Below are 15591 nucleotides of genomic sequence, written 5' to 3'. Positions count from 1 at the left end.
CCTCTCACAGTGGGTTCTGTTATAAATTGTGTGAAGCAGATGCTAGCAAAATAGTCTAACCCCAGAGCCAGATGGCGTAGGAAAGGAGATAACAACACCCCAAGGTACTCTGGAGCCTTCCTAGCTCCTCTGGATAATTTACCTTGAAATACTGGGCAGGGCCAAAAAAAAAGTCTTACCCACAAGTCAGCAGATGCCCCTGAGCTCTGTGAAGCAGACTCCATTAGGGGTACCGGAAGCATCAAGTCTTGAGGAGGACAAGATAAGAAAAAGGAAGTCTTGGGAAGTTTCAACCTCACTGTCAAGTTCTCCAGGAACTTGGAAGAAACTAAGCACAAAGAATGCTGGGACCAGAAATGCAGAGACCACCGTATGCAGAGGGGGAGGACCCTGCTTTGTAGGCAGATGCATGAGGGGCAGGACCCCCTTCCCAGGCACACACCCCTCTTTCTAGGAAGCCAAACCTCCCAGAAGCCCCTATACCCTGGCTTAAAATAAGATCCTCCATTTCTGGCCACTCCTCGGAGGCTGACAGCAGCCTGGCAGGCTCACTGCTGAAGTCTGGACTTGTGCCTGTCTGAGACTCCAGGCAGAACCAGGGATCCTAGGAGATTAGGCCAATAGGGGCAGCAGAGAGATGGCAATTTATTTCCATCAATACCTGCAGGGTGCCTGGTGCATAGAAGTCACTCAATAAATGTATTCAGTTGAGGAATGAACTACCAGACTCTGTTTAAAAAAAAAAAAAATGGAGTAGTTTGGTAGGGTGCACCCAACAGGCATTTGTGTTTCCCCTTTGTAAAACTCTGAGGCCTCTGAGGAAGAACAATTCCCTTATCCCTGATGCTCTGCGCCTAAAGGGAGAGCTTTCACCCTGTCTCCCTAGGGTGGAGAACTTTGCATAGTGATTGCTGGCTTCATGGGAGGCAAAGCAAAAGAGAAACTTTACTTTTTTTTTTTTTTTCAGCACACACAGGGTCCCTGCTCAGCCTAGGGGAGTTTACCTTACCAAAGAGCTGAAAAACGGGCACTGCGGGGTGTCTACCATCCGGTCTTGCCATTCCTAGTGACACCTCTTCAAGAACCAGAGTAAAACTGTAGCACACCCTGGGCCTCCACCAGCCTTGAAAAGGAACCTCATTGTGAAAACAGAGCTCCTCCAGCCCCCGGGCAGGCAACACTCTGTGGTTTTCATTGTGGCTCTGATGACTCTGTGCGCTTTGCTGCCATGCTCCCTCCCCCTTTCTTCCATGTAAATGTATCAGATTATTTGTACAGTTGCCCTGGTATCAATAGGTAAATGGTTGCGTATTAAAACATTTTTCTTGCACCCTAAAAGTTCTTCTAAAACCCGCATTGTGAGAGAAGAAACTGAACCACTTTGGGTGAAAAATATGAGCCACCAGCACTGGGTCGCGTGGAGAAGTTAGTCCCTAAGTGTTGATCAGTGTGACTCTAAGGACAGAGGGAGTTGGGGGATCTCAACTGCTTATCACACCATTACAGAGTGTGGCAGGATCAAAAGAAGAGTCTGACCCTTCTTCAACTTGAGAAAGTGTGGGTACTTGGCACACATCACCTGCACATGCGACCTCCTCCCAGGGAAAAGGCACTCAGGCTAAGCCTTGGAGACCCGTGCCCCTCTGTCCCTCCCATCCCCAACTGGATCCCGGGACTAGATGGGGCTCACTTGGACCGACTTACTTGAGTTCCACTGACCATGAGCCCAGCCATTGTGGCGGGGACCCAGCAGGCGGGCGGCACTGAGCAGGGTGGCGGGCGGCGCAGTTCCGCACTGGGCGGTCAGCTGACCAACGGAAGCCCTAGACGCCGGTCTGCCACCAAGAACTGTGCGCAGCAGCGCTGCCGCTGCTGGCTGGCTCAACCCGGTGCACGTGAACCTGCACCTCCGGGCAGCTCGCAGCGGGTGGCCCGCGGCGCTGCACCCAGCGTGGGAACCCCACGCGACTACTCCTCTCTCCTGCCCAGTTCCTGCCCGGTTCCTCTACGGCCCCCGCTCCCCCAAGAGGTGCCCCTTCCAGAATCCAATGCCCAGAGCTTTATTGCATTCATCAGACTCAGACTTCGGGGTGAAGGGGGTCCCCATCGTGGACGTGTCAGCTAGTTCCCGACTCAGAACTGGGCCTTCCCAAAATTTCACAATCTAGGTTACATAATCGTCCTCAACTGCTGGAAGGAGGGGCCTCTTCACTCAAAATCCCCAGTACGGTCTAAAAAGTATGAGCTAGCTAGCAGTGGGGAATGGGCCTCCTGGTGGCATGGAGTTTCCATTTGTTAGAGAGAAGGCTACAGGAAAGGTTGAATTTTCCCCTTAAGGTGTCAGCTGGCCATACAACCCCTACTCTCTTCTTCACATGCCCTCACCAGGCCCACCATCACCCCAGCCGCTGACAGTAATGAAAGTTAGGGCAGGAATCTTGGTAATGTCTCCTACTCTCAGGATCCTTTTGTTCTTATTCTCCTCCAAGGGAAGAGACATGTGTAAGAATCAAAGCTATTAATCCTGTCGGCAGCACACACACGAGCCTAAACACACATACGTGTATACACACACACACCTCCCACCTCACCCTCACCCTCCAGAAGGAAGAAGTGAACATTGTCACCTCCTGACTGAGAAATCCAACCCAAGACCAATAGCTCCCACATTCCAGATTTCCCTCTGGAACCTTCTTCTTGCCTGCTCTTGCCTTCCCACCTCCACCCTAAGGATGGTGCCAGTCCTTACCTATCATAGGGGTCGTGGCTGATAGATAGGCCTAGAGCAAAGTCACGTTAGCAAGAGAAAAACACATTTAATCCAAGTTTCCCATGGTAGGGGAGCCTTCAGAAATGAAGGTGTGGTGGATAGGAAGCCACAGGCCTGTAATGACAGCACTGGAGGGGCTGAGGCGATATCTCAAACTGGAGGCCTGACAGGACTACATAACAAGACCGTGTCTCTGAGAAGAAAATAGTGTGTGTGTGTGTGTGTGTGTGTGTGTGCGTGTGTGTGTTCATGTGTGTGTATGTTGGTATGTGTGTATGTTCATGTGTATTCATTGTGTGTGTGTGTGCATGTGTATTCGTGTGTGTATGCATGTGTATATATTCATGTATGTTCGTGTGTGCATGTGTGTGCATGTGTATTCGTGTGTGTATGTGTGCATGTGTATGTATTCATGTATGTTCGTGTGTGTGCATGCATGTGTATTATTCATGTATGTTCGTGTGTGTGTGTGTGTGTGTGTGTGTGTGTGCGCATGCGCGCACTCGCACAAAGATACAGCTCAGACCAGATGAAGCTGAGTTAGCTGAACAGGAATATGACGGACAAAGGGGTGCACTGTTGAGTGTAAACATTAAAGGGAGCGGGCAGGAGAGCATCCCTCCCCCAGGAAGCCCACCAGGACTCTTCTGGGATCAGGATCTAAGGACTTTCCATCATACAAGGCAACTCGATTTCTTTGCGACCAGCTCCCACCCAGAACGACAGCTTCAAATAGGATCTCTAGGATGTAAGTCTTGCTCTGGGGGAGAGGGGCTCAGGTTCCCAGGATCCACCTTGGGGATGAGGAGTCTTGGCTTCTACGACTCATTTCTAGAGAGAGAAGGTGCTGGAGACAGAAGGGCAGGAGACAGGAAGAGACTGCTTCTGAGGCTGAGCGGAGGGCCTTCCCTTCCCCGTAATTATTATTACATTGTGTGTGTGTCCATTATAACATATATACATGTTCGCATATCAAGAGGTGGATGACAGCTTTCGAAAGTTGGATCTCTCCTACCAAGCAGGTCCAGGAGAACTAACTCAGGCCCTTGGGCTTGACAGTGGTCACCTTTACCAGCTTAACCATCTCACTGCGCTCCCACCCTTTCCCCTTTCATTCTAAATGCTCATCCTGCCAGAGCCCTGGACAGTGGAGTGCCACTTTCTGAGCCCCTGCCCTGACTTGTCTGTTCTGCTCTCTTCATAGATGGATGAAGGAAAGGCAGAGTCCTGGTCACACTCTCGGGGCAGGTACTGTAGCTTGGCAGGACCACAGATAATTGTGGCTGCCACCTCCATACAGGAGAATGGTCACGAGACTTTGGTTGTCATTGTCCCTGTGTCTAAGCACCACTTAGAAGCCACTGGCTATGCCTCCAATGATGACAGCTGTGATTGTGGTCAGAATTTTGCTCTGCCAGACAGTCCTGCTCCTAGCACATCGCTAGACAGACAGGCTAGGATAGCAGTCTGCTGATGTGCATCCAACCTCTGGAGGCTAGCCTGCCTGCCCCTCTCTTTTACACTTGTCTCATAGGAAGAGTGGCCGCAGCCAAGTGGAGTGGTGGAAACGCAGTCAGACTGTATTTACTTTAGGAGGTTCCTGGAAACGCTTCAAGTGACAGGCAACAACAAAAAAGCTTTACAAAGAGAAGGGGGTGAAAAGGAGACTCCCAAGGCCTGGTGCCCCCCAGGGCAGCTGCCCCCTCCTACATTCAGTGCAGAGTCCAGGCTATCCAATCCATGGTCCACTTGGGTTTTCTGCCTGAAAGAGAAGAAATGGTTCAATGAGGTAGCAGTTGTGATAGTCTGTCCTCCCCTGCCACCTCCTACCTCAACCTGCCTAGAAGGACCTTTTAAGCAGAAGGTGACTCATAGAACCCAGTGCCAAAACAAGGACCCCACTCATGCCCTTTCTCCACACACGGCTGCATCTTCTAGGCCAAGACTGTTATGCAAACACTGCCAATCACTAACACCATCGTGGACAAGGCCGGTCCCCCTTCACACACGTCTCATGTCTGTTCCCTCCTCCACAGAGCCTCAGAAAGATTTTAAAACCTAAAATCTTCCAGTGTCTCCCATCCAGTTCCTCATAGAAGATATAATGTGATCTTCAACATCTCTGACAGGGCTGGAAGTTCATCTTGACTGGTAAAGAGCTTGCCTAGCATTGTCCAAGGTCCTGGGCTCAATCCTTCCTACCACAAAAAGGGAGGGAGACCCTGGTGCATATGTGTTACACACAAAATAAATCAATAGAATATAACAAAGGTGGTTTTTTAAAGAAACATCTTTCTTACAGTCAGTCCCATCTTTCTATCCTCTGCCTGGACTCAGAGGAGATTTCAGTTTTGCCTGGAAATACCTCCCAGTGGCTCCTGTCCCCTACTCTGGGAACACACCAAGAAAGCCAGTTGACAGTGCATGCAAGGATCTTGGGAAGATTGCGAAACAAACCTCAGAATAGCTCCATCGGGTGGAGGTTTTAGTGTATACTGTAGGGATCTGCAGAAAGTTCTTGATCAGAGTGAATGTCTGGGGCGGTTCCGGCTGCTACAGCAGAGTGCCATAAACCCAAATTAATAGCTGGGAATTCCTCATAGTTCTAGAGGCTGAGGAGTCTGAGATCAGGTGCCAGCAGATGCTATGTGTGGTGAGAGCCCACTCGCTGTCTTACCAGCAGCTACATCTCCCAGTGCCCTGGAAGGGACAAGCTAGCCATTGGGAGGGGGATCAGTAAGGACACTAACCCCATTGCAAGGGCCCCTCTGGTGACCCATCGCCTCCTAAAGACCTCAGCTCCACATGCTCAAAGGGTTAAGGTTTTCGCATGAGCTTTAGGAGGACCCAAGCATTCGAGCTTCCTGTTAGTAGTTTCCCTGGGGGTTGCTGCCAGAAGGCTCAAGCCAGGGGACTATCCTCTGCACTTGCCTGTCAGCGTCTGGGCGTTGGTCTAAAGAACAGAACAATGGGGGAGGAGACGAGGAGGAAGAGGAAGGAGTGGAGATGGAGGAACACTAGATCCTGTCTTCCTACCCAAGAAGATGGAGATGGGAGAGGGAGACACCTTTCTGCTCCCCTCTGACTAAACAAAAAAATTGAAAGTAAGTAAAGTAGTCCTCCTTTTTATAGGGGAGACGGTAAACAGGGGCCGGAATGGAAGGCGTTTATAAGAATGGACAAGGAACAGGAGCCCTGTTGAGGCTTCTGGATGGGCCAACTCCACTCCGGCCCCAGGAGCACTGAAAGGAAGGGGAGGCTCGTGCAAGTATTGGGGTTCCTCTTGAATCTCATCAACCTGCTCTATAATGAGAGCCACAGGCTCCATCTCATTCCCTGGCCTCACTGGGGACATTCTCAGGTAACATCCACCCTTCAGGATAAACAGTCCAGCTTGCCCAGGGACATCTGTAATCCTGTGTCAATAAGAGATGCTGTCACTGTGATTATGTTTTCTGAACCCCCATGAAGGTGTGTGGCCCAGTATGTGTAGATGCACACATGAGACCCAGAGAATATAAATCAAAACCAGGCACAACTGGGCCCTCTGGGTCTGTGATTCTGGTCTCTAATGGGGCTTGTGAGGAGAGTGAGAAGGGTCAGCACACACAAGGGCACCTTCCCTTGCCACGCTGGAGGAAGAGGCCAAGGCTGAGCTTCCACTGTCACCCTTGCTGATAGTCCTTGGCAGAAAAGACCCTTTCCCTTTGGAGTTCTTCCTCTGTTGCATTCCCGGGGACACAAAGGAAGATCCTGTTTATTTCCAGTCAAGGGAGTTGATGTTGGGGTCAGCCAGGACCAGCCAAACAGGAACTGATTCCTTAAATCTTCAGATTGTGCCTTTGCAGTGCAGACAGGACCAGAGAGCAGGACCAGGCCAGTTCTGAAGCTCCGCAGCATTGTCTCCAGCCCGGCCTCCTTGCTTGCAAGGAAGTAGGGGACAAGTAGTCATCATTCATCATGTGCCAGCCTCTGGTTCAGGCTCTCCACACTGAAATTTCAGCTTTGAAAAAACAACAAGACATGTGCATATGAAATGCTCCTTGATGACACATCTCCCTTTCAGGCCTTAAGAGGGGAGGGGGGATGGAAATGCAAGAAAAAGTAGGGTTCCAAGTACCTATGGCAGAGGACAGAAGGTGATAGACGCTCCCAGACATTTCCAGTCTCCCTCAGTGAGAACAATGGATATCTTTTAAGTGTTTTGTGTGCCATCACAGTGTCTGGCTCAGGGACTCCTACAAATGCTGGTTCATTGCTAGTTCCTGTTACAACACTTACTGTGCTTCTTCCTCTGCTCCTCTATTCACCTTCGCTTTATGTTTTAATGGGTTTGAGCTTTTGTTGGTGATGTTGTATGTGTGTGTCTGTGTAGTGTATATACACATGTGGATGTGCACACATGTACATACAAGTGTACATGCATGACCGACATTCAGTGTCCTCTTCGGGTATCTTGTTCTCTGAGACGTGGTCTTCATCTGAACCTGAGGTACAGTGACACTGAGCTCAGCTGGCTGGTCTGTGATCTTCAGGGATCCACCTGCCTGTGTGCCCCTTGCCCCAGCACTGGGGTTACCTCCTGATCCACAGGCTGAGCAGACCAGCTTTTATGTGGGTGCTGGGACTCCAAACTCAGGTCACCAAGCTCACTCAGCAGGCGATTTGCCCACTGAACTATCTCCCTAGCCTGGTTCTTAAGAACTTTCATGGGAGCCAGACTCAATACATGTCTGTAATTTGGTGTTCTGTGGCTGCAGTAGCAGAGAGATCACAAACATTAGCAGGAGCCCCAGAGTAAGACCCTATCTCAGAGTCCAAAATTATCGTGTAGTTGTTTTTCTATCCAGATGCAAACAGCAGGAGAACAGCAAGAGAGTGTGGGGCAGGTGAGATGGGAGGGGCTTCTGCCCTCTCTTCTATGTTTGTGACATGAACATACTACTTTTGCAGCTAAAAATAAAGAAGCTGAACCTGGAAGCACATGCATTTAATCCCAACACTAAGAAGCTAAAGGGAGACAGATCTCTGTGAGTTTGAGGCTAGCCTAGTCCACTTAGTAAGTTCAAGGCCAGCCAGGGCTGTATAGTGAGACCCCAGTCTCAAAATAGATAAAAAATAAAATAAAATAAATAAAATAAAATAAAATACAGAGAGAGACTGATATAGAAAGAACAGGAAAATGAAACTTGGCTGTTGTCACTGCACTCACTACCTACCCTTCTTTCAGCTTAGCTTTAACAGATCTTGAGAGTCCAGCTTTGGTCCCTTTGCTTGGAACTTGTAGGCTACTCCCCTGGCTTAGGAGGTCAGTAATCTGTACTTCAGAAGAAAGAGGCTCATACTAGACTTTGGCAAGGAAACTAGAACAGAAACAAGAAAATCCATATCAATTGTCGATTTCCAGTGAGGGGGTACCTTTCTAGAACCCCAATTACAGAGGTTCTGTGGTCTAGAAATTGGGGATGTATTCCTCAGACCCTCAGTTAAACTCACAGACTTTGAGGGTAACTTCAGGAAGCAGGTCCCCTTCCCCCTCCTGTAATTAGGATTTGTAAATGTCCAAGTCAGCTGTACCAAAGTGGTGCCTGGTGACTCATATCTGTAATGCTGCCGGCATTCAGTTTGGGAGGCTGAGTCTGGAGGATCACCATCATTTCAAGGCTGGTCTGGGCTAGGTAGTGAGTTCCAAACTGTGTCTTCAAAGGGAATGTGAAATGAAGAAAGGGAGGGAGGAAAGAGGGAAGGGAGAGAGGAAGGGTGGGAAAAGGGGGGGGGAAGGGGACAGGGAGGGAAAGAGGGAGGGGGGAGGAAAAGAGGGAAAAAGCAAAGAGAGGGGGAATAAATCATTGATTCCATAAAATTATTTTGTTTCTACTTCTTAACTGTAATTTTGCTACTGTTATGAATTGTGATATAAATATCTGACATGTAGGATATCTGATATGTGATCCCCAAAGGGTTCACAACCCACAGGTTGTAAACCATGGTCTGGAGCATAGAAGAGACTTGCCCAGCACAACCAGCAAATGAGCAGCTGCCCCCACCATGACTAAGAAATGGGACTCCTCCTGCATCCCACCGGCACAGGCTGAGGAGGACTTGAAGGTACCATTTCACATCTAATCACTGCTTGCCATTCTGTAGCCATTTTCCTCATCCAGAGCCCCACACAGATGCACCAGAAATAACATCTTTGAAGTTCTCTCTGCAAGGGAATGGCTATCCATGTTCTTCCTCTCCTTTCAGAGCTCCAAGGGATACATGTTCCTTCCTTTCCTCTCTACCTATCCCGCCTAGTTGCAAATTGTGCTCACTCCCCAGCGTTCCTATTTGTCCTGCCTCTAAAGAGATGATGGTGAATAAATGGATCCCTGGAAAGAAAATAATTGTCCCTGAGATTTATTTTCATAATTATTTACAAGGATTATTTTAGAATACATGGAGAGCAATAATAAGAATACACACACACACACACACACACACACACACACACACACACACACACACACGAGTTCTGAAAGGATTTCCTGAAATTAATTCCAAGTCTCTTCCTACTTTTCCAGACTACGAAGCTCTGAGCAGAAGCAATATAACCAACCTAGCCTCGGGTCTGAAACTGCCAGCTCCAGAGGTTGAGGACAAAGGAGAGTCAGCTCTGGCCTTGCTGTAGTCACACCTTTGTCTGCAGCTGAACTTTCCTCAAGTGTAAACAAAGCTCAGGAGTTTGGGAGCTTGTCTGGGGCAATGTGGTTGTTGTTTGGGGGTGGGGATATTTTTTAGACAAGGTCTTCTGTAGCTGGTCTCCAACTTGGTTGTGTAGCTGAGGATGACTGAGTTCCTGGTCCTCCAGGGATTTTATTAGAATGAAATACCACATAGCATGAATTTAGTATAGGAGCCAACTTGGTTTTGTGCATGCCAAATCAATGCTCTACCAACTGAGCCCCATCCCCAGCCCAGGATCTGTAGATGAATAAGAGTATGCTACACATGGGATCAGGGGTTCCTGAAAGGCCTGTGTGTTAAAGGCTTGGTGACTAGCACAGCATAATTGGAAGATGGTAGAATCTTTGAAAGGTCAGGCCTAGTGGGAAGTTTTCCAACCATGATCCCCACAGGGGCAAAAGCCAAAAGGCTGATCAACCCAAAACCAGGTTGAAACTCCTAAAACCAGGTGCCAAAATAAACCTTTCATCTTTACAAGTTATTATCTCTGCAACTTGTTACAGTATCAGAAAACTGACAAACACGAAGAAAGATGTTAAATACATGTAAGTAGACTTATCTGCACAAAACAAAGAAAAGATTTCTTAGCAGATATCACAAAGTGCTTAGTATGTGCTGGTCCCTGGGGCACGAGCAGTAACAAGTTATCCTTAATGCCTGTGCCCGTGAGACTTGGATTATAGCAGAGAGAGACAGGTACCAAGCAGGCTTGTAAAGATGATCTCGAGAATGTGAACTACATCCTTTCAGATACACTGATGTAGGCTGTGAAGAGGAAAGTACCACGAAGGTCCGGGAGGTGGGCATGCTGTGTCATGGCTCTGATAGCCAGCCTTCCTCACAGGACACCTGGTTGCATCTTGAGCGCTACTCACTGCCTTGGACAGCGTCTTTTTGTGATACCCAAACTGCACAACCTTTGGGCAGCTGTGGGATGTCCTGAAAAAAAAGGCTCTTCTGAGGAAGAAAGGGAATCAGAACCGTGACATGGGGCCTGCCACAGAGAGACCTGGAAGAAGGGTCTCCCAGACAGAAGGACTGGCAGGTACAAAGCTGGGCCTGACCTCTTACTCCTGCTACTTATGCTTGAGTGGTGTATTAGTTATCTGCCTCATTGCTGGGACAAGACGACTGACCAAAACAACTCAAGCAGGGAAAAGAAGCTGTATCTTGGCTTACAGTTTGAGGTGTCAGTCCATCACTACAGGGAAGTTCTGACATGAGACAGCTTATCACATTGTATTCATTGTCAGAAAGCAGAAAGAGATCAACTATGGTATTCAGCTTGCTTTCATTTTGTATGTTTGGTCCAGCACCCCAACCTATAGCTCAGTGCTGTCCATATTTGGATCATCCCACTTTGACTAATGTAATCTAGAAAGTTCCTCACAGGCTCAAAGGTTTGTCTTCTAAGAGACTCTAGAGCTTGTCAGGTTGACAATACTAACAATTACAAGTAATAAACCAGAACTGAAGTGCTTCAAAGAACATCATCTCAGCCAATAGGAGGAGAAGGCCAGGACTGACAAGGTAGTTCAGTGGGTAAGGGTAATTGTTCCCAAGTCTGATGGCCTGAGTTCAATCCCCGGAACCCACATGATAGAATGAGAGAGTTGGCTTCCCCCAAGTGCTGTAACACACATACACACACACACACACACACACACAAATAAAGTTTCCAAAAAGAAGAGAAGCATGGGGTACATCAGGCTTTGATGTGCCTTTTGCTTCCAAAGCATAGGTGGGCTGAGCCTGGAAACCACAGAGCCGAAGCTAAGGTGGCGGTACAGAGAATCTGTAGTCCTGTGGAAGGCCTGGAGGACACTTGAGAAGGGAATCCTGATGTGCCGGTCCTTACACATGGCTGCACCATAGATCTCACAGGCACAGCATAGACATACATGAACATGTAAGGAGCATGGGCCACACTAGCCTCATGTCCCTGTTCTCTATTTATTAGCTACCATCTTCACCCTGAATTCCAGCCCTAGACACACAAAGGTTGTCTTCACTGCATCGGCTACTAGCGACCAGTATAGAATGTGGACATGTTAGACTGTCATGACTTCACTAAAACTACAAAGATTTACAGTTTATGGTGAGGTACTGGAGAGCCAATCTCTTCATTAATTCAAAATATATATAGTAGCCAGGCTCAGTGGCATGGGCCCATGGACCCAGTAATTCATGAGGCAGATGATTTAAGAACATGAGTTTAAGGCAAGCCTGGGTAACACTTCATAAGCTAATGAAAATAATAATATAATTTGAAGCAGGGTGTGGCAGCACACACCTGCAATTCCAGAACAGGAGGTGAATGTATGAGGTCCAAAGGTTCAGGACCAGCCTCCGCTAACCAAGGCTACACAAAAATATCTCTCTCTCTCTCTCTCTCTCTCTCTCTCTCTCTCTCTCTCTCTCTCTCTCACACACACACACACACACACACACACAAACACACACACACGTGCTCATGCGCACACACGCACACACACTCACTTCCAAATATTTTTAAAATACATATTGCTTTTGAATATTATATACATATCATATACATATAATATACATATGCATGTAATATGCAGATACATATATATTGCCTACTATGTGCCTGACTTGAACCCTGGTGATGGACTAGTAAGGAAAACCAAGCTTCTAGCTGTGAAGAGCTTACTCTTAGTGACTAATGAGCACAGTGTCACTTGGTGGTAAGGCACGTTCTAGACAATAATGGAGCATGTGTCAAACAAAATACAGGGATGCATGAGATGAGATGACCAGGAAGTCCCCACTGAGAGAGAGAGACTTGAGCAAATACTGTAGGAAGTAGGGGGAGAGTCACATGGGTACGGGGTGGGGGAGGAGGGGTCCCCATAACAGGGATGGAAGAAATGAAGGCCAACTCTGAGGCAGTAGAGCATCTGAAGAGTTTGGGGAGATGTCAGAGTGGCTGAAGAGAGTGAAAGAGAAATGAAAAGTGACGTCATGAGGTGGGGTGCACTGGGCACTGCTGGTGTAAGAACAGAAACACTAACCTAGGACTAGAATTTCTGCTTCAGCTGAAGAGAGGCCTGAGCAGCCGACCGACATGATCCAACTCACTTGCATTTTCTGAGGATTGCTTTGGCTGCTATGGTGATCATGACCATAGAGGAAAAGGACAGGATCAGGAGTCGAAGCAGCAGCTATCACAGGAATCCTGTGGGCAGTGCACATCGCCAGGACACCTTTAAAGATGATAACAACTGAATTTGCTGATGGTTTGGACAGGAAAAGTATAAGAAACACAGGAGTTAAAGGTGACTCCAAGATTTGGGGCTGAGCAACTGTCACAGGGTAGAGCTGTCATGGTGAGCTGGGTGGACCCCATTGAGCAGCAAGAAGGGATTGTAGTATTAATTCTGGACCTGACATATTTGACATGACTTTGAGACTTTAAGTGGAGAGACAAAACTGAAGGTTGTCACAAAGTTTGGGAGATGGATCTGGAGTTGAATCAGAAACCTGAGTGTCTTCAGCTTTATTTGGCATATAAAGCCCCAAAAGAGGAGTGGGGAAATAGTGCACACTACGATCCACAAATCACGGAGGATTAGGGGACGCCACAGAGCCTGAGGGACAACAAAAGAGGGAAGGGAAGGCCAAAAGCATGTTGAGAACTCTTAAGTCAGTAAGGGACCAAGAAAGGAGATTCAGAATGCCACTGCCGTGCAGCCAAGGGTCATGAGGGGTTGGCTGAAGCACTATATGACTGTGGCCTTCACACAGACTTGGGCATCAACTGACATGCAGATGACCACTTACGTATACGTTACAGGGCAGGGACATCTTGCCAGTGGAGCAATCTCTCTGTCACTACAATAAGTGAACAGCATCTCCAATGGTCTGGCATCATCGCACATTCTGACGTGATCAGACGGGCTGTGTGCTCATAGAGTCCTGGCATGCTGCTCCTTCCAAAACGTTGAACCAGAACAACAAATGCAGAAAGTAGAGTATTTCACAACACATCTGGACTAGGCCGTCCAAAAAGTGAATGGGGGTGGCACATAGAAGAGTCTGAGAGATGAAATGAGCTAAAGACACAGGACAGCTTCTTACCAGGCACACATCTGTAATCCCAGCACTCAGGACACTGAAACTGGAGTATCCTAAGTTAAGGGTAGCCTAGGCCTACATAGTGAGTTCCACATCAGCCAGGGCTATGAGACCTTAGGGGAAAGAGAAACCACGCAGGATGCCTAATCTATGATTGTACAATGGAAGTGGACATAAAAAGCTTACAAGAGCATTTCACAGACAACTGGGAACATTTAAATCTGAACCGTTTGAAAATATGATTGATGATACTGAATTAACATTGATTTTCTTACTTGTACAAATTGTACCATTTAAAGAAAAAACTATCCTTTGACCTGGAATATGCAATGTGAAGAAATTAAGGCTACATAACAAAATTCATACAGCATTAAGATGGTTCAGTGTGGAAGGTGACAGAGAACGTGGCAGTGACAACCAGGGACTCTGGGTGAGCAGAGGGATTTCACTATCTTAAATTTTCTAATAAACTTGACATTTCATAATTAAAACATTAAGAAAGAAAGGGGAAATGATAAGCTATGTCTGGGTCGCTTAAGATCAAGGGATCTTAACCTAAGCCAGGAATGAACAACATAGGAGACATGGTGACCTTGACAATACAGACAGCAAAAGAGGTAAGCAGGGACCGGACTGGGGAGAGCTCTGTGGGCCTAGCTCAGAGGATGATGTGGGGGCAGAGATGATAACATTTGTGCTTCAGTGCCATCAGTTTGTAGAGGATGTTTAGATGGAGAGAGGGGTCAGGGAAATGTCCTCACAGGCTCTCAGAGCATACCCTACCTGTGAAGAACCATGAGGGCTGAAGGGAGAAGCAGTGGGGGGGCTTAACGGGGGATGTCTGCAAACATGGCAGCCTATTGCTTTGACTTTCAGGGCAGAGGCTGGAGAAGCCACTGTGATGTCACTCCCCAAAGTACCAGCTCTGAATGGAGTGATGAGCCCTGCTTGGGACACGATGAGTTTTATGTCACAGTCATTGATTCCTCCTCTGGGGGAAGCAGCAGGTAGGACCCTGTGAGTCACTCCCATGCCATTCTGTGCTCCTTTAGTACGTAAGCTAAAGTAAGAATGCTGGGGTCACAACTCTGGGTATGACCATGACCTGTTAATGTCTCCATCTTCTGGGACTTACTCTCATGAGAGGCCCTCCCAAGACCCTCCTCAGCCATTGCCTTACTTAGCAGTTCCATTGCTATGAAGAGACACCATGACCACACCAACTCTTATAAAGGAAATGTCGTTGGGGCTGGCTTATAGTTTCATAGGTTCAGTCCATTGTTACCATGGTAGGAAGTGTGACAGTGTACAGGCAGACATGGTGTTGGAGGAGCAGAGAGTCTACATCTTGATCCACAGGCAACAGGAGACTGTGTCACTGGGTGTGGCTTGAACATATATGAGACCTCAAAGCTTCCCTCCACGGTGACACACTTTCTCCAACAAGACCATACCTACTCCAATAAGGTCACACCTCCTAATAGGACCACTCTCCATGGTTTTCCTCAATGGACCAAGCTGCCAGTGACTCCTCTAGGGTCTGAAATTCCCTATTAATGCCCCCTCCACTTTGATATTGGTTGCCTCCGGATTGATGTCTGTTCCTAGCTTAAGGTGCTCAGCCCTTGAATATAGAGAATCCTTCTGAAAACTACTGATCACCTGCCCAGAATAGGTGATGAATAAACTAGAAAGAGAAAGGCAGAGAAGGGGAGGCCACAGGATGTCATTTTTCCACACTAAAGACACCCAAAACATACTGTACAGCCGTCCACGCTGTGGAGACATAAATTTACATAAGGGCCTTGGATGTCAGCCCCAGCTGCTCTCACACCTACCTCCATGCATATGTTGGAGCCCTGGTTTGAAGTCTCACAGCAACATAGCCCACAAGGTTCTTGCCTAGGCTGTTTGCAGTAAGTGACTCACCCAATTAAGAGTATCTACATAACAAAGCCTCACCGGGCGCAGAGGTCACAGAGACTGCGAAGTGT

The 15591-nt window shown here is 47.8% G+C and overlaps 1 protein-coding gene across 1 annotated transcript in view; it reads right to left on the bottom strand.

Annotated features, from left to right (window-relative positions):
- The window catches only part of Lrmda (leucine rich melanocyte differentiation associated), a 1019887-nt gene extending 1017986 nt beyond the window's left edge, over nucleotides 1–1901 (bottom strand). Inside the window, exon 1 of the mRNA XM_029469305.1 lies at nucleotides 1705–1901. Coding sequence (XP_029325165.1) covers nucleotides 1705–1734 — 30 coding nt within the window. The 5' untranslated portion in view covers nucleotides 1735–1901. The remainder of the gene's footprint in view (nucleotides 1–1704) is intronic.
- Nucleotides 1902–15591: the final 13690 nt, after the last annotated feature.

Source organism: Mus caroli, chromosome 14 (assembly GCF_900094665.2).
Source record: "Mus caroli chromosome 14, CAROLI_EIJ_v1.1, whole genome shotgun sequence".
NCBI classification, from domain to species: domain Eukaryota; kingdom Metazoa; phylum Chordata; class Mammalia; order Rodentia; family Muridae; genus Mus; species Mus caroli.
Note: the sequence above shows the minus strand (reverse complement) of the source record. Positions and strands in the feature narration are given on the sequence as shown.